Source organism: Falco cherrug, chromosome 3 (assembly GCF_023634085.1).
Source record: "Falco cherrug isolate bFalChe1 chromosome 3, bFalChe1.pri, whole genome shotgun sequence".
In the NCBI taxonomy this organism is placed as follows: domain Eukaryota; kingdom Metazoa; phylum Chordata; class Aves; order Falconiformes; family Falconidae; genus Falco; species Falco cherrug.
Window position 1 is genome coordinate 93,135,060 of NC_073699.1, and position 25,876 is coordinate 93,160,935.

At 46.0% G+C, this 25,876-nt stretch overlaps 1 protein-coding gene across 4 annotated transcripts in view; it reads right to left on the bottom strand.

Annotated features, from left to right (window-relative positions):
* Positions 1-736: 736 nt before the first annotated feature.
* SLC22A23 (solute carrier family 22 member 23) overlaps positions 737-25,876 on the bottom strand; it is a 113,684-nt gene continuing 88,544 nt past the window's right edge. The window contains exons 6-12 of one of the 4 annotated variants that reach the window (XR_008731191.1): positions 24,150-24,239; positions 18,693-18,795; positions 15,445-15,677; positions 12,810-12,842; positions 10,855-10,978; positions 4,515-5,163; positions 737-4,418 (exon numbers count right to left, since the gene is read on the bottom strand). Coding sequence is in view for 3 of the 4 variants with exons in the window: in XM_055703621.1 (XP_055559596.1) it covers positions 4,806-5,163; positions 10,855-10,978; positions 12,810-12,842; positions 15,445-15,677; positions 18,693-18,795; positions 24,150-24,239 (941 nt within the window). In the remaining variant the exon portion in view is untranslated. The other 3 variants (XM_055703621.1, XM_055703623.1, XM_055703622.1) reach the window with 3 other exon arrangements.

Consider the following 25,876-nt stretch of genomic DNA (forward strand, 5'->3'; position numbering starts at 1 on the left):
AAGAGTGAAATATACCAAAAACTCCAAACCAGCCCCAGAGCCAGTGGCAGGGTAGCCATTTGCAGCTGTCGGTGTGTGCCATGCTGTGGCACACTGCCTGTTCGCAGCGATTTGCAGGAACACTGAGGTACCAACCTGATGAGCGAGTCCAGGTTATTTCTTTTTTCATTGCAAGTTGAGCCCTGCCTCAGGCATAAGCTTCTGATACAAACAAAACCCACTGGTACTGCTGCTAGACAACTGTCCTAAGTTCATCAGTTTTTCTGTAGGGTCTTACCTTGCTGTGGCACCATAATCAGCAATTAAAAACTTTAACCGAGAGGTTGCTGATGTAGAGGGTGCAAACCTGATGAGCCTCTTGTCCAAAGGGGTTTGAACACCCAGTGGCTTCGGTGTTGGCAGATTTGATGTGGGCGCAGAGGGCCCTTCCTTACCTGCTGCGAACAGTCACTGGTCCTTGGCTGCAGTTCAAGATCAGAATAGCAAAAAACAACTGTTGGAGGGTATTTTCTTTTTAATTTACATGAGCCAGGAAACAGACTCAACCATTCTCCTGTGATTATAGTAAAGGATAATTAGTTGCAAATCAATGTGCTGATTTAATTAGCCTGATTTACAAGCAGCTCATTCTGTTTGTAGAGGAGGGTAGGACTGTTTGCTGAGATGCCACTGACATTAGCCACTGCCGAGCCGTTCCAGAAGTCATTGCGAGGGAGCCAGACCAAGGAGAGCAAACTGATGGGACAACGTCTTTTTATTCTGTACATTTACATACAAAGTTCTTTTCAGTAGGTACAACAGATGTAACATCATGCAGACATTTAGCTTGTAAGACTGTTTTCAGTACTTGATTTAAGCTTGTGCTATGAGGAAGCACCACCAGACTATTCATGATCAAAACATACAGTAACACGATTCTTTTAAAACTTCATCAGAAACTGAAATGGGGAGGGAGGTCTCACCCACTAGACATAACACACCGTACTCCTTTCCCAAAACATTTTACACAATACATTTAAAATGAGGTTTGTAATTTTATTTTTCTTAAAAAAAAAAAAAAAAAGTTACAGTGGGGGAGATCATCCCACCCACTTAATAGCGTTGTCTTATGTGCCAGCTACAGGTGCGACTTGACATTCACAGAGTTCAGTTAATGGCACTTCTGCTTCCAGTTTGGTGACCTTTAGTGTTGGGTCCAGGAAGTGGCAACAGTTAAGTAAAATACTTCCATTAAAAAAAAAAACCAACAAAACAAACCCAAACAAAAAACCTGCTCAATGAAACCAAGAAGTAAATCACACAAACCCCTTTCTGAGTGACCACAAAACACTTGCAAACGGGCGACTTGTTGTTATCCATTTGCAGTGTGTCTGGTAACAAAAGCAGTACCGAAACCTTAAAAGGGGACAAAACCCCCAACATCAAGCATAATGTCACTTTCACATTTTTGTTTAAACTTACAAAGATGGAATAAAGCCCTTGAATGGTAAACCCAAAGGAAGATTCACTGATGAACTTAGAGGTTACTGAAGGTTCACAGAAAAAGGCCAAAATGGACAGGGCAGCTCTGACCGCTTTCCCTGTTGCAGTGGCCAGAAAGAGCCACCTGAGAAAAGCCTTTCCTGGTGATGGCTGTGGAGGAGACGCAGCTGCGGAGCTGGTGGTGCAGCAGACCAGGACCCCAGCAGAGCGCCCTGTCCTGCTGCAGGACCAGGCGGAGCAGGGTAAGCATCTCCGTATTTCCTTTCTGCCCTGCTGCATCACCTGGTACCCGACTCCTCCACGCAAGATACGCTTAGCAAAGGCTTTTCAACTCTGTGAGCGTGTGTGGAAAAAATTAATCATCACAGAAGTGTTTATTTTTTCAGGAAAAGGAGCAAAACTGGAGCTGCCAAGGCAGGGAATTAAGTTTGTGTTTCATTGTCGTGACAGAGGCAGAGGGCCAGACCAACTGGACAAGTTTGGGTTCCCCATGTTGCAGAAGATCAGTACCGACTACCTGGTTTCAGGCAAAAAAACCGCAAAAGCAGTAAATCAAGTCAATTTCATAAGATTAAAAAAAAAAAAAGCTGCATGTTCCTGTCACCTAGTTTGTTTACTATATAAATGTTGATATGTTTAAACAACCAGTCACTTCCCTGGGCCCGTCTGTCATCAGAGAGCAACCACCAGAATAGGAAACAATAAAGCGCTGTGGACAACAGCGGTGAGCACACCAGGACCGCTGACAGTGCTGGAAGCAGCCAGTTCTATAGGCTTGTGGATGGTCTACAAAAGCCGTACCGTAGCTTGAGCACACAGGCACAGAGACCATGAACGAAGGAGCTGCTGGCTCCACGGCACGATGGACGGCAGGACGCTGCTCTCCGCCTCTGCGCTTGCACCTTCTCCACTTTCAGGCCCTTTTTCTCTTCCCTTAAGACTTGTTTTGCTTCTTCAATTTTTTTGTTGTGAAACCCTGTTTGTTTTTCCCCCACCTCAATGTGCGTGGCTTGCAACAAGCATCTTGCATCGAAGGCAAAAGGTATTGCACAAATCTGGCATATGAATACTGCGCGAATGGGGAACACCTGGGCTTTTTCCTTAGGTGAACACTGACTGCGGAAGTCTCAGCACAAAACAAAAAGAGAAGCAGCTGCGCTCAAGCTCGACAATAAAACTTGAGTGCAAGGAAGATCGGGCTCTCACTGTCACAGCAAGTCTAGCAAAGGTGAAAAAAACCAGTAGTGTAACTTTGGGCAAAACTACCATCAACTGGTCCAGTGTTTCTTACCAGGCTCAAGAAGAACCCGAATGTCCACATCCTCTGTACAAAAATTAGCAGCTTTAGGACAACATTGTTACTCTGAACACAACAATCTGTCACTTCTGCAGGTCTACCTGTCCCCTTGCAGCATCTGAGGCTGTGCTACTTACTGCATCGCCCACCCGGGAGCATGTATCTCTGATTTATTGGGGACTGTAAGAAGACATCGGCAGCCTAATGGAGGATGGAAATTGTTAGGTACAGTAGTTAATTGACAATATATACAGCAAAGGAGAAAGGGGGAGGGAAGGTAGAGGAGGAAAGTGCAAATGAGCACTTTCTACGTGTGTGAACGCAAGATGTACATCAAACAAAGTGGCAATCATATGGACACTCAATACAACATTGACATCCTGCTGCTCTGTTTGTCTGAACGTCTGCACTACCGAGCAATCACAAATGGATGGCCTGAGTGAGAAAGGAGAAGAGGGAGGGAGAGCAGGGAGATTAACTACAATGCAAGAAAGCTGTTTGTTTACAAAGTCCTTGCATTGAACTAGATCCTCACGATATTCACACAGTGAGAACCAAAAGCCGATGGCCAAAGGAAATAGTTGGTTTGGGGCCTGGAGGAGAGAAGTTGAGTGGCCACTATCAAAGTGCCATCTGCACAGCAGGAGACAAACTGGATGTTCACTTTGCTTAGGCTAGAGTAGGACTGATCCAATTTGAGTAAACTTTTTTTTTTCCCTGAATGAAAATCCTACGAGAGCAGTTGGGGATGCGGGGAAATCTGTGTGAGTTCATTGTATATTCTTGGGTCAGAACCAGAAAACACCTCTAAAAGCCCCAAGACAGCCAACAGCAGACCGTAAGTCATTATTCACAGGCCATCAACTCATTCCTTTCAAATAGTCACTTAAACATTTTGTCCGTGTAAATTTAAACCCCGAACCCTGGTTCTAAAACCAGGTAAGATAATACCAGGACACTCATTCCCAGGAGTGGGAAGCCCAGTTGTGCTGTCTTTTGGAATAAAAGTACGGATCGTAGCCCATGCTCCTTACTTTTCACCTCTGCTGGTCTATGCTCTTCCTCTGGAGCAGTCAGTCAGAGATTCTGGGCCTCCTGGTAATTAAAGCCATTCTCGGCAAAACTAATTTTTGCATCATTGGTCAGATCATTTACATTATCAACACTACTATTAAAGACCAGCAGGAACTGGCTAAAATAGATTAATGGACTCTTAAAATGCAGAAGGCTGATTCTTGTTGAAAATCAGCTTATTTGGGTAGGGTTTTCTTCACTGCATTCAGTAAAAAACCCCCAAACTAATATAGAAAGTAACTTATAAGTGCACATGGGCTATAAAAACAAACACAAGCTGCCTAAAATGCAGTCAGAGTTTGAGTCACAACAGGCTTTGCTCTGTTTTTTTCGTTTTTTCTTTTTTCTTTTGGTGTACACAAACACAGCAGGCAACGTGGGCGCTTGGACTTTCTAGACAGGCAGAAGAATGTTGCACAAGTCTAAGTTTCAGTCAATTCAACTTTGCAGTGGATCCCTCTTTCCTTTAAAGAAACACAAAAACAAAACAGAAAACAATCCCCCCCATGGTTTCTTTCTTGGAATGGCTGCACCTCTTATAATAAGATGGCTTCATTTTTGTGATCTATGAAAGGAAAAGGAAATAAAGTGCTTCTTGAGAATAAATCAAAATAAATATACATATTTAATGGCAGGAAAAAAAAGAGTTCTGAAGGGCTACCTCCAGCCAGGTCTTTTCTCAGATGAGTCTTTTCCCCCATAACTTTTTCAAGAGCAATCTGCACAACAGTTGAAGATGCCAAAAGTTGCTTTAGCAGCAGAGTTGAATTCCCCCAAATCTGTGTCTGCTCCATCACTGGTTTGTAAAATCTGTGCAAAACACCTTTGCCCAAAGTGCTGCTCCTCCTGCACAACAGCATCAAATAAAATACAAAAGAAAGAGGAGAATGGAAAAAAAAACAAACGAAAACCCCACCCAACCAAAAACAACAAGAAAAAAAAATCCACCCGGTTACATCGACTTCATCCCATTGGCAGTGGTGTTCTCTGAGATCCCGTCACTCACGGCTGCTGAGTCATGAAGGCCAGAGTAATCCTTGAGTTCAGAGTTTGTCAGGAGCAGGGGCTGCTCCCCCTTCTTGTGTGGCAGGAGAGGCTGCCGGGTGTAATGTTCCCCGTCCGGGATGTTCTCAGGCAGGTTCTGGTTCTTGCTCTCTGGCAGCAGCAGGATGCAGATGATGCAGATGAGCGTACAGCAGGCGAAGATGACATGGTGGAGGAAGTAGCCTTTCTGGTTGTGAAGCTCCATGATGGGGGCGGTCAGGCGGCCGAAGCCCGCGCTGGCCAGGACCAGCCCCAGCCCGCCTCCCCTGCGGACACAGCAGAGGTGAGAGCCCGGCCCCGCAGCCCCCTCGCTCCTGGTCCCGCAGACCAACCCCCTGTCCAGCACGCACCTGAGCATCAGAAAGCTCTGAGGCAAGCCTGGCTTGCTCACAGCTTTCATACTGCACGGTAACTCAAGCAGGGAATTGCTTTGCTGTCGTAGATCATTGCTGCCTCTTTGCCTCAGCGTGGGGAAACAACTATACCCACTGCAGTAGCTTTTCACACCCGTGTAACTGCCCCCGTGTAAGAGGAAGAGGAGCTTTGTCACGTGAGTGTGTAGACAGCCCTCTAAAGTATTCCTATTTCCAAGTATTTCTATATTCAGTGGAGGATAACCAGATTTCACTTCGCATGCCAGCCTTCTCCAGCTCACGCCAAGAAGCAGTAGGTGCAAAAGTCAATTTTGGCTGCCTCTAAAGTGTCTTGCATCAGTCAGCAGTGGAGGCAGGAGATTAGACTTTATAGGCCACTACCCTGGTACCTTACACAAAACACTGAGTGCTGAAATATTTTCTCCATAAAAACATGTTGTGGCTGGAACCTCTCAACACACTGATGTTATAATAAAATGCACACTTTTCAGAAAAAAAAGATAACATAGCTAGTGGTCAGAACAGGAAAACAAGAGTTTGGGATTCATTTCTGAGACCTCCTCTTAACTCGCTGTACAAGTTCAGGTACATCCCTCACTTCACTCTTTCTTGTTCTTCTTGTATCACAGAAAGGTTACAAAAAACTTAGCATTGGTGAAATGCTTAAATTATAAATAGGTAACTTTATAAAATATTTATAAAATAATAGCAGAAATGCTTATTACTTAAATGCAACGTGCTTGTGTATTGAGATGATACATGCACGCACAACAAAAAACAACAGAAACACATTAAAGCTTAAAAAAAGTGCAAGAATAACCTCATCTTCCTCCAGCTGCAAGCGTGGCAGTTGCTTGTGCAAGCCAAATTCAGTGCTCTCTCATGACACTCGCCTATGCCAGCAACCTCTCTTGCAGTCCCTCGTCTTGCTCATCAGCCTCTCCAGCTGCTGGAGCAGCGGGCCGGGCACACCTGCAGCACCATGTGCATGCCCACCTTGTTCCGAGGCACAGCTCGTGCTCATCTCTGCTGGGTGACCCCGCGCAGAAGCGGCACCGCAGGCGTTTCTCTGGGGCAGACCATTCCCTCCTTCTGCTGCGGCACCACTGAGGTCTCCAGCCAGCCAAGTGTCACCCTCAAGTGACTTGTTTTAGTAAAACCTTTGAGAGTGGCAGCCTGTCCTTCATTTCCCAAAGACGCTGCTGCCTGCAGAGGGAGGTCTCCCTGTGAGCTTAATCACTGGCACCCTGCTCCCCACGCCTCCATCCCCCGGCTCGCCTGGGCAGCACGCTTCCTGCAGCTCCTCTGGGAGATGCCATCTATTCCCAAACCCTCTGGTGATCAGATAGGCTCAGGTGCTTCAGTTCCTGGCCCAAAAGCAGAGATGTAATTATTAACGATAACTGGACCTTATAGAAGACAACTGAACTGCTTTACATCAGCCATTTGGAAAAAAAGAAAGCTTCATCTACTATTGAGCATACTAGTAATCACAGCATTACAAACCTACAAATGCCAAATTCACTCAGCCAACCACCGTGTTAAAGCTAATCTGCACCCAATCCTTTCCAAAACCCACCGCTGCTTACTTGACAGCTGAAGTGCAGCAAGCACAGGGTGCAAAAGATGCTCTTGGGACACTGACTGGATCAAAAACCCACATATGCACCTTCTAATTCTTCCGACTCGGCAGGGCATTTTTTACAGACAACAGTGATTTCCCCAAATACTGCAAAAGCCCTTATTAAAAACTTGCCAGCTTTCCAATGGCAATTTAGCAACCCAGCTGAATGCGGCCATTGTGCAGCTGGCCTCCCTGCAACTTCATTAATACGCTCACATGAGTAATCGACACAACCAGCCCTGAATGCATGGCAAATCACTCTCCAAGCTGGCTCTGGAGCAACAAAAACCTGGCTTATTTACATCAGTATTTGCTACAGCTAAATTGTATCTCAACCCCCAAGAAGGACCTGAGGTGAGTTTTAAAAGCCGCTGTAGAAGGCCATCAAACAAGCTGAAAGGAAACAGGAAAAGGCAACAACAAAGGCGGCTCTGTCGTTACAGGGCAAGTAGCTTCAGATCTGGAAGGGGAAAAAAAAAAAGTTTTTCCATATGACACCAGTCATTAGAGCAGGCATTACTTTATCCAGCACCATCACAACCTGACAAAAGAATGCTTGAAAATACATTTTGGTATGTGTCCTAGAAGATGATTTTTTAAAAAATGTTTGATTATACTGCAAAGACATAAATTCAGGGGTGGGGGGAGGGGAGGAGAGAAAAGGAAACTGAAAAATGCTGTCAGGAATTTTTTGTTATTCACATGCACATCAGGGAAATGGGTACAGGGCAAGAGAGGCAGCACCCTTGTAATTCACACTTTCTGCAGGTGCCACAGGGCAGCAGGTGGAAATCAAAACCATTGAGGGTGTTTTTGGGGCACCGCTCTTCCTCAGTGCCAGGTCTCCCGTGGGAGGAGGCCAGTGTTGGTGCTTCCAGGGCGCTCCGAGCTGCAAAGCAGAGCCAGGAGAGGGACTGTGAGGGCTGCTGGCTTATGGTCCTGGCGTGGGCAAATCATGAAAGGACCTTGGTCCACAATTTTGCCCTCAGAAGGGGCCTCCTAGCTCACAGGGGAGAATTTCCTCGCTCGCTGCCGCAGCGTTTTTTTCAGAGAGCAGCAAAACACCCTCAGTGATATTCTCTGCTCAAACCAGGCTAAGCCCAAGAAAGGGGATTTGCCCTTCTCACCACTGCTCAGGGGAGCAGAGGAACGTTAATCCTATCTTCAGATGGCCATTTGTCTGTCTTGAGCAAACATCTGGGCCACCCGGGTGGCACGGCTCAGGGTACAAAAGAGCCAGAGCACCACTCGGGCTGGAGGAGTGGAGAAGATTTTGGGAGAGCACGTGCTCCAGCCTCCCGCACAAAGCAGGGCCAGCACTGGATTCAGACCAGGTTTTGAGGGCTCTGACCAGCCAGCTCAGGCACTTCTTGAAGTCAGTCCTTGGAAACCTCCATGGTTTTTCCCTGCCTTTCCTGTCTGTAAGTGACCCTGTTGTGCGCTCAGTCCCAGGCCAGAGCTTCTTTGGCACACCAGGGCATCCCTCGGCTTCACGGGGCAAGGCGCTGCCTTTGGAAAGCCAGGCCTGGTTCAGGTCCCAGTAAACAGCACCGTACCCGCTGGAAATTTGGGTTGAGATGGCTCTTGATGGGTAAAGCTCCTAATTTCTAATTTCCACTCTCCATTTCTTTGGCCAGGTGGGCACAAAAGCAGGACAGAGAGAGAAAAACCAACAGATCTCTCTCCCACTTGGTAGTAACTGAGCACACAGAGGACGGGGAGAGGACACGCTATGCTTTCCTCAGCCTATTCCTACCTAGTAGCTGGGCAGACTGCAGTGGTGTTCCCATCAAGATTGTTAGAGATGGATTATCAGCACCCCTTAGTGCTTAGATTCAGTTTTTGGAAGGAGCTCCATACCAAAGCCCCCGGTACAAGGAACGGGAGCTGCAGGTGAAGCTCTCCTAACCTAGCACCAGGAGACCGGGGTGCAGCGCAAGGGTACGAAGACCCCTCTGTGCCACATGACAGCATGGGACCTTTGTGCTTCTGGAGCAGGTGGCACCTCTGGGCGATGAAGATGGCTGCTTTCCTCCTACACCGCTGTAACTGTTCATCTCAACCCCACAGCAGCAGAGCTGGCCGGGTGCTACGGCTTCACTATTATGCCACCACTACTCCGACAACAGCAGCGCTGTCTTCCTCCCTTAGGGATGGGGGATTACAGGTAAAGGATCTGATCAGAGAAACCCCAGAGATGGCCCCAGTGCTCTCTCTGCCTCCCTTTTCCTTAAGGCTCCTCCACATTCAACCAAAAGTATATTGACATGGTCTGACACGCTGAAGGGCATCCAAGGCAGTATTCTGGGGAACAGGTTATGAGGGAGCAGGCAGATCCCACCAAAACCCAAGATACAAGGAAGCTTAACGACACACCTCCGCCTGAGACAGGATTACACACAGCGCTGAGCACCACCCACTAATTAGAGCCCGGAGTGGTTCTTATCAAGAGCTTCACAGTGACAGGACCACAAAGCACTGCAGTGTCATCATCCCTATTAATAAATGGGGACCCTGAGGCATATCCAGCTATGGTCACTCGCCTGGTGTCACCCAGCAGAGTCAGGGGAAGCAGAATTTCAGCTCCCAACCAGGATTTTGTCCCCTTCCCTGTAGACATATAAATGATTTAAGAAAAATAGCTTGCAAAGTTCACACTGTGCATCTGACATTGGTAGATTCTCTTCTGGTTGACGTGGCCAATTCCTTATCTATGTGTCTTTCAAACAGAGACAAGGAGAAAATTAAAGAGGCATAAAACCACCATACTGAGTGACACACACTGAAGTAAATAGCTGTTAGTGTTTTGGGTGCTGTATAACCTCACCACTCACATTGCCTTTCCCTGTGGAAATAACGTTACCTGTAAAATACATTCACAAAGTCAGATTGCTTGGAAGAAAAGGCCATGGATCAAGGAGACTCTGGCTACTCAGCTGACAGTTTTGCTGTAATACTTCTGCAAAGTTATTGAAAAGGTATATAATTTGGAGGGGGAAAAAAAAAAAAGAGCGGAAAAAACCGAGATTCCTCTTCCCTCCACCCTCTCTTCCTCCCATCCATATGACCTACATTCCTGGGAAATTCAATGGAGGCCAGGCAGACTCCTGAATTGCTGCAGCATTGCTGAAAACATAATCTAGAACACAAAAGCACAACCTTTGTGCTGTGAAAGGTAATAAACAGTGAATACAGAAAATGGTACAAAAACCTGACAACACATTTTATGAGAAGCTCTCCAGCAAAGACCATCTGCCTGATTTCTACTACTGCCTGGGGTGAAAGCACTCCTTTTTAAAAAAAACTTTGAGCCTTTGCTAAAATAGATCTGGGTGCAAAGAGAAAGATGACTATCTGCAATAAAAGGCAAACCACTCACACTGATGCTGCTGTAGGAGAGGCAGACTTGCAGAGCACCTGTACACACCAAAAGCATTTAACACCACATGCTGCAACACCTCCTTTCCATCAAAGTACCCCTATAGCTGGCCTGATTAATTAATGGAGGCAGGGATTGCTGGCACCTATGTCCTCCTCTGCACACTTGTGGAATTTCTCTTTTAATATCAAGCCACATATTCACATGGTCACTGCTTGTACAAGTCCAGCCAGAGTATGTGAAGCAGTGACATGGTTCAACTGCACTATCTGGTTCCGCTAAGTATTTAAGACCATACTGCACTGCAAACAAATGCAATTCATGATGCCCAGCTTACTGAAAATCACCACGATGGGACACAAGGTGGAGCTATGGGAAACAAAGCCTCTGTCTACAGACAGGCATTTACTTGGGCAGACTGACTGCAGTGACATTAAGGAGCAGCCCAAAAATTGCTATGAGGTCTCCAACTATGGGGGATTTCTCCTCCCATACAGTGTATTAAGTTACACAGTCAGTTATCAATTAAATGAGGATAATTTCATCCCTACTCTTTGAAGAGGGGACTCCAGTGTCTCACCTGATTACTGTGGGTGTGATTTCAGCACAGAAGAACACGCTGAGGCTTCCAACCGCATGCGAAGAAAACATACCCACGATGGAAAATGCAGTAGAGAATTTGTCTTTGACACTGTCACTCATACCTGCCAAGACAAGTGTGTTTATGAACAGTGAGGATAAGGCCAAACTTCCAAGGAAGAAAACAAGGAAAAATTGTTTCTGTTACTCATCCTCCCTAGACAAGAACTTGAGTCATTTTTGTAATACTAATTTAAAACTGGTATTTATAAAATCCATTCCCTAAGCACCTGAAACACAAACATACCTGAAAAAAACCCCATAATGCCATGCCAAAAATGGCAGTGATCTCTGAATTGCTTATGTCCAGCCACCACAAAAAAGTAAAACCCAAGAAAAAAAATAGATCTTTGGGCAGTCTTTTAGGCACCAGCCGCTTCCCTCCCACGTTTGACAGACAAGCGGAGGCAGCCAGCGTTCATCAAGCTGCCAAACATCTGGTACAGCTCGGTGGCTTAGGCACCAGGGAGGCTTGTAGGACAAGAGGGAAAGAAATAACAGTGCTCCCGTCTCCGTGCTAAGCCCCTGCACATGATCAGTCTGCAGACTCTGCCCTAATAGCCAGCTTGACAGCCTTCACCTGACACCCTGGGTGAGAAAAGCTGATGCCAAGGACGGTGAAGCCCTCCCCTAAGTCACTGTGTCCAGCAAGGCTCTTTGCTCAGTCATTTCATGGCTGGATGGCAGCGAGGTTTCCAGGGGTGAACAGTGTCTACCAAGCACAGGGAGAAACCCCAGTAAATCTAAACAAAGCTAAAGGATTCTGTCTCCTGGCCACAATGACAATACATCTCTCATTTGATCCCTGCTCCCCACCTTCTGCGGGCAGGGATGGGATATCTGATCCAGGGTTGCACAAGCTCCCGTGGGTCCCTCCTGGCCAGCGAGGAGGCCACGTTGTTTGAACAGGCTATTGCACCATATGAGGGGAACACATCATGCCTGACAGGAGCACTAGGGAAAGGGCTGAAGCTTTGCGGCCAATGTCCCCCACCTTCCTCCAGCCAAGTCCCAAGATCTGCTTGGAGAAAGGGCTGCTCGGCAGCATGCAGTCTCAAGCAGGTGCACTCTCTGGGTTGGATCTAATGAAAAATAACACCTGCTTTTGTTCTTGCTGAACATATCAGCTGTCTGGAGAGCAAAAGGTATTTAGGAGCTCTTTGGTTACAACTTCCAAAACATGCTGCAGCCTGCTCAGGGCTAAGCTCTTTCTGCAACGCACCCCAAACTGGGGAGAGAGAGCAAATACTGCCAGCAGAGAAGGATGTGAGTGTGGCACCTTGCAAACTATGGGTCTCCGAGGTAACTCTTGCACAGCGGGTGAGGCTGCACTCCTGACCCTCCAGGGAGCCGGGGACTGCTCAGCAGAACAGACGCAGAAAAGCTGGGCAAGGTCAGGTCCATTAAATCAAATACAGAAGGGTAAATTTTGTTCCCCTGTAGCCTGTTACTGCATTGCTATTATAGTATTTCAGGCTGGGATAAGTGTCCAGGGAAGTATCTTCTAAAGGTGCCTAAGTCCCCTTATCAGAAGGGACTTTAGCATCTCAGATCTTTCTGGAAAAAAACAGACTGGCAATGTTGCTTCTGAGAAGGAGACTTTCTAAGAAAGCCTTGCCCCTTATCTAAAAAATAAACCTTGGGTGATCTTTGCACCTTCTCTTGACATGCAGAGGCGTGTCAGACTGTGGAGGGGATGCTACACTGAGAGACTGTATATAAACGAAGAAGCCAGCCTGCCAGCGGGGTCCCCAGGCACGGTGTAGAAGTGGCCTTTCCCCCTGCACCCGTCTGTGGGAGCAGCTCTCCTGCGGGTGCTTTGGCTCCAGCCTTTCAGATCTACCCGCTCCCGGGGGAGGGCTTCCCACACGGTGCTGACCCATCTGGAAAGCATACCTGAGTCTGGAAGTTGACTGTATTTTCCAATCACTGGATCCAAGACCACAGAAGTTAAGAGTACGATAAAAGTAAGAGAGAAAGGGAGAGAACACAAGAACATACTATTGGTTACATACTTATTTATTCAAAGGAAAAGAAACAAACCCAGGTAAATTCCACATGCCACCCTAGCCCCCTGCACCCCACTCCCACCCCCTGCCTTCTCCTTTCCAGTGCCATGGCTGGCACATCTTCCCCTGGCCACCAGATAGAACACACCATTTCCAGGCCCCTTTCAGCTGGAGGACAGCATGCTAATGAGGCAGTGATAACAAACACAGCAGTAAAGCTTTTTTAAGAGCCCCAGAATTACCACTGGGATTAACACAAAGGCCTCTTTGTCATTAATGAAGGGGGAGAAGAGAAACTGCCCTCCTGCTGCAGCCCCAAGGGAATGGCCTACAGAGGCTTTAGTTAGAGAGCAAAACTCTGGGCATCAGCACCATCACACTGGTGGGAGACTTATTTCTCACCAAAACCCTGAGCTGGTGGTCCATGTGCCACACTAGCCACCAGCTGCCATGTGTCCCAACCGCAAAGGAGCACATGGCAGTACTGGGAAGCAAGGGGCACAGCTCTGCTGGTCATCTCCCAGGTTCCTGCGACATCCCAGGTGACATCCCAGGGTCAGGAGGAAGGGCTGAACACGGCAAGCCTCAGAGGCCACCGTGGGTTTCCTGCTGATGGGGAGTACCCCTCTCGCTCCCTCACCCTCCTCCTCAAATTCTCATTTTATTTGCCAGTTACACCCAGACTGCGCTACGCTAAAACACGCAGGAGGCTGTAACAGGTATCATAAGCAGCAGGGTCACTCCAAACACTGTGCCTAGCTCTTCTGAGGAAGAAGTGGGGCATGGTCTAGAGCAGGGGGAGCCAAACTACTCTGAAGTTCAAGGCTGCCTTTGCTTCCTCTTCTCACGAAGAGAGGGAGAGGGGTGAGGGCAGGGTGGGGAAGGCTGGATGGCACTGAGAGCATCCTCGGTGCCGATGTAGCAGGATGTGCCTGGAGCCCATGGCTGCTCTCAGTTTTAGCAGCTTTGCTCACAAAACGACCTAAACCCGCTATGGAAAAGGTTGTAATGATTCCTACAGGGTGTTCCTCCCTACCTCCCTCACCCCTTTTTTGTTGTTGAAAAGCTGCAACCAGATCTTCATGACTCTGGAGCAGACTAATGGCTCTGGCATGCTTTCTCTCCACTAAGCAACTGCATGTTTATTACCTCAACAGCCTCAATAAACATCTGACATCCTTAAAACCCGAATAAATTAGACTAATTAGTATGGAGAGACCCTGATGGAAACCACCTCAAGAATGTGGAGTTTTGGGAGGCTGCACACAGGCACAGCGTGCATCTGCATGTGAATGGTCGCAGCCCATGGATGGGCTGGGGACTGCTGGACATGGTAAAGTGTGCTCAAAGGGAATGTAAACATCTGTGCCAAGCTGGGAGCAAACACACACGATGTTGGAGTTGCCTCCATGCCATGAAAGAGGTTCCCTGTTTTCCTCCTACACTCACAAAAAGCATGTCTGCTGAAGGTTCACTTAGTAAATGCTTTCAGGAAACACGATCTGTAAATATGGAACAATTCTTGCTGCCTCAGGGCTGCCTTCAGCATGTGGGAATGTGAAATCTTTCCATCCTTAATGCAAAAAACTTTCTCATTAAAGCCCTTAATTATTTCTAAACTTAGAAATGAAAAACAGCAACAAGTTGTAGTGTTTGTCGCATATCCAGTTTGTTCAAACCATGTCTCAGTGCTCTTCTCCCTTCCTTGGGGTGAGGTTTCATGGGGCAGGGGTCTAATGGTTGGCAGCTGTGAGAGGGCAAAGCATATCCCACCTTCCCTCTACTTCAACACCTCTCTCTGATCCATCAAGTTCAACTTCCTCATCCAACAGAAAATTAAGACAAGGCAATAAAATAGGGAAAGAGAATATTTCTTTAGCAGTTTAAATAGCTGAAGCAGCTCAAAAGGGCCAGAGAAAGGTCACTGCCTGCAAAGGAGAAGGCAGGATACTCTTGTTTTTGGCAGGAACAACCCATTTGAAAAGCTATGTCACCTCACAAAATTATGTGTATATATTCACATGGGCTATACATACACACTGTGCTAAAAGTAGGGTCTTTCAGCTGCATATTTCCATGCTACCTATATATTACTTGCAGTAGCAAGATGCTCAGAGCAGGCAGAGGACATACATCTACTGCTTTAACTTCTGTTTGAGGCCATTTGAGAAGCAGACTGGAGTGGGAAGGTTTTCCCTTCCCAAGCCCTAACCAGCTCTTTTCCCAGAGGTTATCTCACTGAATAAAATTAAAAGCATTTTTTGTTTAAGTAACAGTCCTAGAAGCAGCACCAGTGCTCAATGAACTTCACCACGGGGACTCATCCAGCGCACAACGGCTTTTGTTAATGAACCTAAGACAACAAGTGTCTGGGGAATTCTTCAAACAGATTCAGCTTCTTAAGCTAAGCAGGTGTACGGCATGTCAAATCTGAGAAAGTCAAAGGAAACGTTCATAATTCCTGGTCCCTTGTTTGCATGTCAAACTTGTGTGATCCTGAAAAGCTCGTGTCTCCAACTTACAGTTGAGAAGGCCCAGCTGCAGAAGTGATGCCAGGGCCGTAAGGATCATGAAAAGCAGGAGTCCTCCTCTCCTCCCCAGAAACCCAACCACTGGGCACATGGCCAGGCAGGATGCCAGCGCAATCCCAGCCATGGTGTAGTAGTCCGCGTAGAAGTTGTGGGTAATCGCCATCTTTGCTTCGTGCCCCATCATGCTTTTTGCAAAACAGTGGTGTATGCCATAACCAGTCAGCCTAGGGAAAAGAGGAGAGGGCAAGAGGAGATCATTGCTGAGAAGGCAGCCACGCACTGCAACGTAATTCAACGCAGGAACATGCTAATGCACGAAGAGTTTCTTCCTCTGCAGCAATACAACACCTAGTGCAAAAGGACTCATCTCAGACTTCTAGGTGCTGTAAAAATAAGCAGCGATCAAAAGCAGCAAAAGAAAAAACTCCACTCAACTAGGCATTTGCAGTCTACTGGCTTCATTCATATAACTGTTGCTTGTGGTACAATCAGGGTACGAGCAACTTCACGAGGACTCCTAGTGTGTGGTTGCTTTTCCCAGCGCACTCGAGAACTCCCATCTCAAGAAGGATATCTCTCTGTTCCCAGTGCATCCACTGACAGCCATAGAGCCAGCGCTGCTGGGATGAAGCAGCCCGTGTGCTTGGACAGCAAAACACCCACGCAATACAACCATGTCTTCCAGGAAGACCCGCCTGTCTGTGTCATTTGGTCAGACTAAAGACTGCATCTCACTTCCCAAGCTAGCCTGTTACAACTGAAAACCTCTTAGAAATGGAAGTCGCAGGTGCTGCAATGATTCTTACAACTATGAAACAATAAGCCCTAATTCGATCTATGAATTTACACCACCCTTCACAGCAATGTGTCTCCCCCTCTTTTAAAAAAGTTTCTTCATGATGCCAGTGATCAACATCTTGCCACTCCATTGCACTCGTCCTTCTCCTGTCTGCCCCTGCCCAGCAAATAAAGAGCAGGGTGCTGGAGGTACAGAAGTCGGATGAGAAGCCCCAGCATCACCCCTGATGTGGTGCAAAACTGCAGGAAAGCTGCTACGGGAGGTCAGTGCTCCCAGCCACCCCCGTCACAGCACAAATACCCCTGCTGGGAAGGGCCTCCTGCCCCTGGCATTTGGAGCAGACAAACCTCGTGTCACAAATTAATTGTGCCTGACAGAGCAGCAGGCACAGATCCAGGTCTCCAAAAAATGAATGGCAGGTACATTACACTGATACACCTCTATCCTCCTGAAGGTCAAGAATTTGAAGTATCTCTCAGTGTAAATTGGATATTAATATAAACATAGAAACAGCTGGGGGAATATGCAATTGCTGAGTGCCTGACAGCCCAGGGCCTGGGGAAATTTCTCTTCTGATCTTGTGAATCAATGCTATAGTTCAAAAATACACCCCCAATACCAAACACCTTCCCCTTGATAAAAACCTAGCACAAGTACTGGCTGTTACACAAGAATGTCATATAGACTATAACTAGATTGTTTTCCTAGATTATAGCTGACTCCTCCCATAAAAGAAATATTAATCAGCAAAAAAATGTTGATAAGATGGCAGAATTAACTGGTTTGTATCTTCTGTCTTTTCTGTGCATGCAAACACCCTTACTGAAGTTGCTTTTTAGGTCATGACCTATAAACTAAATGAACATATAATTTGAAGTTTGCTTTCCAGCCTGCTTCCCCAGGAATTACTCTATTATCTTAACTTGCTGAGCAGCTCAGAACAGTTGCTTTTAAAACTAAATACATTTATCCCCCTTGATGTCTTATCATTCCCTGCAAAAGGTTCCTTCTCCATGTTGCACACTACTAAAACTTAGTTAAGCCCCAACAGGGGCTTAGTACATTCCTTAACAGGAATAACAAATAAAATGAAATAGGTTTTTTTCCCACCCCCTAAAAACAAACATGGAAGCTATTTCCTCAAACACACATCTGCTTCATGCTCTACTTGGAAGGTGAACCGCCTCAATGTGCTACTGCCAGAAGTTATTCTTTGGGCTGCCTTGTTCTGGTTTAGGGAATTTCCAAATGTGTGTACTTTAAAGGGGTGAGGCAGAAAGGGAGAATTCCCTACACAACCTTTTTTTCCCAAATACAGTTAACACAGGCTACTAAATCTACCAGCTCAGCCTACGAGGAAAATTCTGTTTCCAAACAGAGGGAGTCACCCACTGGTGGGTGAGAGACACACACAAAAATCATAAAACCTGAGTTGATTCTGCAACTGGTAATGCTGGCAACCAACCCCTGAAGCCCGTGTGCCCCTGGGTGACTGCCCAGCACAGGGGCTGTCCCCTCTGGGGGGTGACTGACCCCTGAGCCTGGTAACAGGAGTGAAGGCTGCAGAGTAGGGCCCTGAAGTAATGAAGAAAAAGCCACAAGAGAGCCATGTACTTCTAAACAGAGCAGAGGATGGGGAAAATCCAGTCTTCTCCCCACCTCCCATTTGAAAAAAAGTCACAAAAAGAAATGGGCATTTTATAAGATCAAAAATTTAGAAAATCCACTGCCGCTACCCTACCCAAAATTGGGTTTGGTTAGACGCTGAATTTTCTGCCCATCTCTTTCCACTTCACAAGGCACTCAGTTCTGGACAGAAGGTCTCAGAGGCAGATGGTTTTGCCCAGGTAAGCACGTCCAAGCCGAAGCCTTAGGAGCTGGACATCATGCTGCTCTGTGCGAGGCCACACATTCTCCCTGTGCGCCCCACACGTGATCTGGGAGCACTGAACCACTTTGTGATCTGCTTGTGAAGCCCTATCAAGCACAGCTATTATACAAGGGAGTAGGCTTGTATTTACTGGCAAGCAACATCTTCCTCTGCAGCACAGCTCTATCAGATGTAAACAACACAAACTTGCACTCCTGCGGCATGAATGATTTCAAAAACCCCACCCAGGCCACCAGCTGCAGGTGTCTGCGTGCGTAAGCATGTACCAGCACATGGCTGTGCAAGACCGCTGGTGACAGCAATGCACTTGCACCACGACACCTGAGAAGACATGTGGTGCTGCTGCCTGAAATGGCTGATGAGTTCCTCCACGTTTGCCGTAAAAAAAAATAATTCCCTGCAACAGCTTGTGGTTTTCCAGGGCCATTTATCAGAGACACCAGTGAAGGGTCCCACGCTGGGAACCAGAGGAGCTACCCTATCATTTCCCATTACTGCTTCCAGTTCACCAACCACACAACCATCCAAATGAAGAGAGATCGAACTTACGAGTTTACACACAATACTACGATGTTCTTCCACAGGTTTCTTGTTCCCACCACTTTAACAATACAGACTTTCTTCGGTCTCCTGGTGATCTCCTTTTCCAGCTCTGAAACAAACCAAAGCAAAATCATTCTTTCAATGGGAAGAATGAGAAGGAGCAGCTTTGCTTGTGAACTACAGATATTCTGAGGGATGTTCGGGAGAGCAGGACACTATCAATTACACTAACAGGAGCTACAAAAATGCTGAACAACCTGCCTAAAGTCCATCTCAGGTTCCACTTTTTTTCTTTCAAGCTTCCTCTAATCTTCTTAGGGCTGAAGAACTGCCCAAGAACTTCACACCCCAAACACTCTCCCGGTTTAAAACATGTATGTAAACTAGGGGCAGTAAGGAGCTTGATCCCAGCAACCATGATATAAAATTTCCTGAAGAACTTCAGGGTTCTGTTAATTTTTAAATCCCCCTCCCCAGCAAGACTGTGTTTGTGCAGTTGTAAGATCTGCTGCCTTTCTGCAATGCACACCTGAAAAGCCATAGAAAGTGCTGGAGCTCAAACTAATTTTTTGTAGGAATTTTTTGAGGTTTCTTCAAATCCAGGTTTCAGAAAGAAGTGGCTAGGACGCTGTCAGCCTATCCTCCCTCCCTCCACGCCTCCACCCCCTGCTCCCCATTTCAAATATTTAAAATTGTTCTGATCAATGTCCTAAACAGAAGACATTTCCTTAAAGAAAAATTCTTGGCCATCGTCAGCTCTGATGTCTTTGCGTTTCAGAACTAAACCCTCACCATATCCTTAAAGTGCTGGGCAGCTCCAAGCTAACTTTTCTTTGCAATGCTAATAGTAAGACACAAGCCTTGCAAATATTCATAGAATCATAAAATGGTTTGGGTTGGAAGGGACCTCAAAAATCACCTGATTCTACCCCCCCTGCCATGGGCAGGGACACCTTCCACTAGACCAGGTTGCCCAAAGCCCCATCCAGCCTGGCCTTGAGCACTTCCAGGGATGGGGCACCCACAGCTGCTCTGGGCAAGCTGTTCCACTGCCTCACCGCCCTCCTAGTGAAGAATTTCTCGCTAATACCTAATGTGAATCTACCCTCTTTCAGTTTGAATAAATATTGCATCTGGTATTCTTGTTGGCCTGGGACAGCAATGAACGGCACTGCTTACTTCCCAAACATCATTAGGTTAGAGCTCCAACACCTCCCTAAGCATGCCAAGCAAAGCAGTTTCCAAACTACTGGATCAGTGAGGCAGCTGCAAGGGCATAAAGTCTCATAAAAACGAAAGAAGCTGTGGTTATAAAGAAGCATCACAAAAATGATGCACTCCAAGGGTACAGGCTAGGACTGGGTTTCAGGGCACAGGCTTCTACTGCTGCTTTCTAGACTGACGGTGTTTACAGGCGGCAGCGTGGCCCTGTGCTGAACTGTGCATGCGTTCCCTTCACGCATGCATTCCCTTCATGCATGCGCAATTAGTGCTGGTGTCCTCAGTCGCCTGCACTGCCCTGCCCTGACCTCTGCCTTCCTCCACTGAATAGCAATCTCTTTAAGAGACACAAGACAGGGAAAAATGAAAGCAAGTCATGGATTTATGAACAAAACGAAAGACACATTTGTCTGCTGCTACTTGAAAGCTGCATCATAAAAATAATAAATCAAAGAAACTACTTATATGCAAATAGTTAAGCTATTCACTGCTCACAGGTCACTCCTGGTCTTCTACATAGAGTAACTACAAGGAATGCTTCTGAGAAAAGCAACAAAGGGTATTTTACATTAATGATTGTACTTAAGCAGAATATTGCTCTACTACTTTCCTTACTACCTGATAATAGCCATTTCTCCCCAGAATCTACATGGCGTGAAGCTCACAAAAGCATAAAAACAGAGGCGGAGCAAAAGAGGAAATTGGTCAAACTAATATTTGTACTACAGGAGCACCCAGCAGGCTCAGCAATGGATCAAGGCTATATTAAAAAAAAAAAAAACCAACAGTAAAAAAAGATGGTACCTAATCTTGAAGAGCAAGGCCAAAATGATTTTTGTAGCAAGATTCTGGAAAGGAGTAAGTGGGGATGAAATAATTCAGAACAACTGAAGCAGTTAGATAAAAACATGGTTATAAAGCCTATAACGGAGCCCAAGCAAAACCTTCTACAGCAAAAACGTCAAAGCAAGCACTAGAAGCAGCACAAGGTTTTGAAAAGCTACTATGACTGTTTACTATTTCAGCTGAAGGGCAACAATGAAAATAACCACACAAACAATACACGTTGCACAGATTTCACGTGGACATAAAGGTTTACTTTCAAACTGTCTAAGAATGACCAGATCTGGCCTGTCAAAGTAAAACGTCATCTGTGTCAGCAGAAGACAGTCCTTGATGCCATATTCTTTGGATTTTCTTAATTAGTTTTTTTTTGTTTCTCAGAGTAATTTTTTTTTCTTTGGGAAAATCCAGTCTCAAGAAGAATCCAGTCTCAAACATTACATCAAAGAATGCACAGCACCTGACTTTTTACTGAAAGCCTTCTGGCTTTACCAGCTATTTACTCCTCCATCCCTCTACAACGTGTTGAAACTCCAAATCTAAGTAACCTGCTTCAGATGAAGGAGTCTCCCCAAGTCTCCAACACCATCTATCTTTTTGAGAACTTTCTCTTCCTTAATTTTTATATATACCGGTCAGATATTACCCCCCCCCCAATCAATCATTTACAATAATCAAAATATCATTCAGATAGCAACGAATAAGCTATGGGAGTTGGAAAAAAGTCATCGCCTACAGAACTGGCCATCATTTAAGTGGCCTGCTGTCTTTGGAGGTCACCTGCCTGTACAAAAGGACCAGCTCGGACTGACTGTGATGGGCATCAGCTGAGTGACGGACAGCTCTTTGGCCGCCTGGACATTATAAATCAACGTTAACATCTTAAAAGAGAAGTTGAGCCAATGCCTATTAAAATCTCATGGAGCATACTATTGCTCTTTCTGTTGCTGGACTAACACCTGGAAAATTTCCCCTGCCCCCAACTTATTCTTTGATTTTGCACTGAAGTCACCAGTTCAGAAGGAATTTGCATTGAACATTTCAGTTCTGAATGATTTACCAGAAGGGTGAATGTGGAAAATAAAAAATACTTTTATCCATTTACTCAGAGGCCCATTATGAGTTTTCCCATACTCCGGAGCCCACACACACTCCAGGCTTCCTATTCAGGGACTCGGTAGGGAAACTATCAACAAGCTAACTCTTTATATCTCAGTGGAAATTAAAACTATTCATTGGGAGACTTAAGAAGTCTCACAGGGAGAGGAACCCTACCAGCTTCCAGCTCCCAACGCTGTTGAATTCTCGTGGGATCTTCTGCGTTTCAGGAGCATGGCTTTCAAAATCAGAAAGTATCTTTAAAGCCTTCAAATGAAGGCACCACCCATCTCTGCATCACTTGGCAAAGGCAAAATAGACACAGGTCAAATGATGCCGCCAAAAAAGGATGTCCAAAATGACAAATGTCCTGGGGTGATGGACTTCTGCTGGATTTTTCTGGCTGCTAAACGATACTGTCAGTAGCTCTTTGAACACGCAAAGAGCTATGGAAGCCCAGCACAGAGGCTCAATCAATCCCTGGAGCATGACAGCTCTGCAGCAGGAGGTAGATCAGTCTGAAATGCAGAGCTGAAGCAACCTACTCTCAGCCATACTGAGTTACTGGCACACAGGTTTATTTATACCTTCCAGGATTTCTGTCTCCATGAAGTCCCTTTGTGCTTATTTATTTATTTTTATCACAGAGAACTAGCAGCCTGAAACATTGCATTTTTGAAAAGCCAAACAGGAAAGGAATACCGAAGTCTATCAAGTCACATACAGAAATTATAAGGTGGGTAAAGAGCTGACTGATGGGAAGACAGCAATAAGGGACAGAAAAATGGAAATCATAAACAGATGGCAACAGTTTAGTGGCGGGGTGACTTGTCTGATTCTAAAAAAAATAATAATCTTGTTTAATAATTTCACTAGGGAGCTTGGCACAAACCTTTGGAATGTGCCAATGAAGGCTGGTGGTGACAAAGTGAGGCACTGCCAGCAGTACAGCGCAGAAATGGGACATTAGAGGGAACTGGGTGAGCTTGAGACCCTGCATTGCAAAAGCAAGTAAAAATGCAAAACACAAGGTAAGATACTCAGGGACTGTTGGGAAATGCTTCTGCTGCAAGATGAGCTTTTAGCAAATACTGTTTTGGACGGACTTGGTTATATGCTACTTGAACATATAGGCATCTTGAACTACTTGAACTATAAGGCACCAGTTCATTGTGTCCATGAGGCCTTTGCAATTCAGACAATGAAATACTGGTGCTCCTTTACAATTCCGGTCATCAATATTTGAGAAACTAAAGCTCTGGCAAGCCTATTTATAAAAGGAGAGGACACAGAGGAGAACTTCAGCTCAGCAAAGGAATGCGGCTGCTGTCTGCTCACATAGCATGGGAAAAGAGAAAAAGACATTTAAGATAAAGATGGTCACAGGAGCAATTAGGGAGGGAAAAGAGACAAAGGACCTGGACAGATACTGTGTATTTGAATGGAATGCTAAAAGGTACCCCAGTACAAGAGCAATTTGGAGTCTGGAATGGCCTTCCAACAAAAGTGCGGGACATAAATACTAAAACCATCTAAAATGAGGCTTATTTCCTGAGAGCAACGCTTTAACTCAATGACTATTATAGCAAAGGACTGATTGCAATAATTTGTTGCAATGCTGTATTTCTAATCACATTCAGAAAAAGATAAGAAAAGCCAGACATAAGGTTGCCACTGCAATCTTCAGTTGCTCATATGCATTAAGATACAGCACTTAATCAGATGATCACACATTTGTTTTTTCCGCCAGAACGCTCACTGCAGTCAGGAAATGGGCAGCTATTAATGATGTCTCTACCTTTCCCATTCAACATGTGTCCCTCAGCCTTATTATCCAAACCTCCCAGTGAGTACAAAATCATAGGTTTCCTCAGAGATATTCCTACAGTGCTGTCAGAATATTCATGTACTTCATAAATACCAATGAAATCATCTCCACCACCTTCTTGTAAGAGCAAGGACAAAGCTTATTCCTGTTTTGCAGGCAGGGAGATAAAATACAGAGGAATTGTGTCCAGAATGAGAAAAATCACACAGCAATACCCCTTGTAGGTGCCAATATAAATGCTGCCAGCTTTCTGCCAGTCAAGCCCCAGAATTACATGCTAGAGACAGACATTGGAGAAATTGTGATTAGTGACAGCACTGAAAGAGCCTGATTCCAGGGAATTTCCATTATCATACAAGAACATCCCTGGCAGACACAGGGAATGAGTACAGCTCTTCAGGAAGCATTCAGCTTCATTTCCCCAAGACTGTCCTCTTTACTTCTGCAAACCCTCTGCCTCATTCACTACACACCTTCCAAATTCTGCAACAAATGAGGAACAGACAACAGCTTCATTCCCACAGCATCGTCCATGCTATGCACAGATTCGTCCATCCTATGCCCTGTGGAAAAAATAGGTCGTAATCATGTTATTCAAGGCTGTATCATCATGCCTTCATGCCAGGAGGCCAAGCAAGGGTTGCCCAGGCAACCTGACTTCTTGCATTTCCCAGAGCATGACTTGGCAATGTTTACGTTCCTCTAACATTACCAGCATTAAAAAACCCGAACCACAACACAAAGAACACCTCAAATGTCATTGTCTGAAGCCATACCTGGGCCATCAGGAGGTTTCAGGTACCTACACATGCACTGCTGCTATCTACTGCCAGAGCTATGGAGGAAACCTCAGCAGGCAGAGCAGGTGAGTTGCACAGTACGGAGGGGTGAAGCACACATTTTAGGAGTGGATTTCACAGGAGAAGAGTGCTGAGACTCAACAAGCTTGACAGCTTGTTCTGGATGGAGGGGGGGGAGCAAAATGGTCACAGCCCCTTTGGTCTCCATGGTCTAGGCTCTCCTCTTTCTCTACAGCTGTTAATTGCCCCCAGTCCGTTGTTGCCTTTGCTCCTCTAAGTTCCCTCCAACTATCTTTATTCTTTGCTCCTACAATTCTTTTCACTCTTATTTCCTCTCTTCTCTGTCCACCGGTCCCCTCTTACTGTTCTGCTTCTCCACTTGGTTCCCGAGATCTCCTCTGCTGTCCACATCCAGCCTCAGCCATCCTCTCCCATCTCGGTGCACGTGAGCCAGGGGAGCACCGGCAGCACCAGGGCTTGCTGCCAGCCCTCTGCATGCGGTTCCTGCCCCATAAAGCTGGCTCCTCCGGGAGGAAAGGTAGCGCTGCAGACAGAGCCAGTGTGCCAGCCGGGCACAAAGCAGCTGTGACAGCCTGGAGCACAGCCAGCAAGAGTTTGTGGAGGACTCAACTAGTGAGAAAGAGTCATTCAAGCTTAAATAGAGGCTGACACCACCTCTCCTTTCTCTTTTTTTTCTTTCTCTCTTTTTTTTTTTTTTACTTTTCTAGCATATTTGGCTTTTTCCCAGTGGCATCAAAAGGCACATCCTCAACAGAGCACTCTCTTTTCCCCCTGTCCTCTCCAAATCCTGCTGCTGTCAGAGGTCACTTCCACTCTCACCAGGGATACAGTCAGGGCATGTATGGGCTCTCCTCTTCCATTCCTGCAGACCTAGCCAGCAGAAAAGGACTTAACTGATCAGTTTTATTCTTGTTACTCACTATTTATCATGCACTGCATGTCCTGAAAGAGTTGCACAAACTGTCGGTTCCTGCTCCTGGAACACAGGGGACCACCAGGACCACCACCCCTCTGGAAAGCTGATTTAACATACAAAGGGGAAACAGAAACCACTGGCTGGTTTTGTTTGAGACAGAAATCTCTGTGGCTGACACAGAGTCCTTTGTTAAGACCTAAAGGCTTTTGTTAAGACCAAGTAGCACCTCGAACTGTTTTGACTAAATTTCCCACATTTACCTGACTACCCCCTGGGACTTGCATGGGATATTTAAGTTTGGCACCATTAAACAACCAAGAAACTGGATCTGGTAAAAGAATGCATCTGACAGGTTTGTACATAGCATCACATGGAGTTATCTGTATTAGGGGCCAGGGAACTTGCTTTCCTTCTCTAGCAAATACACCTGGCTCTTCATCTATCACAAGCTTTAAAACAGTAG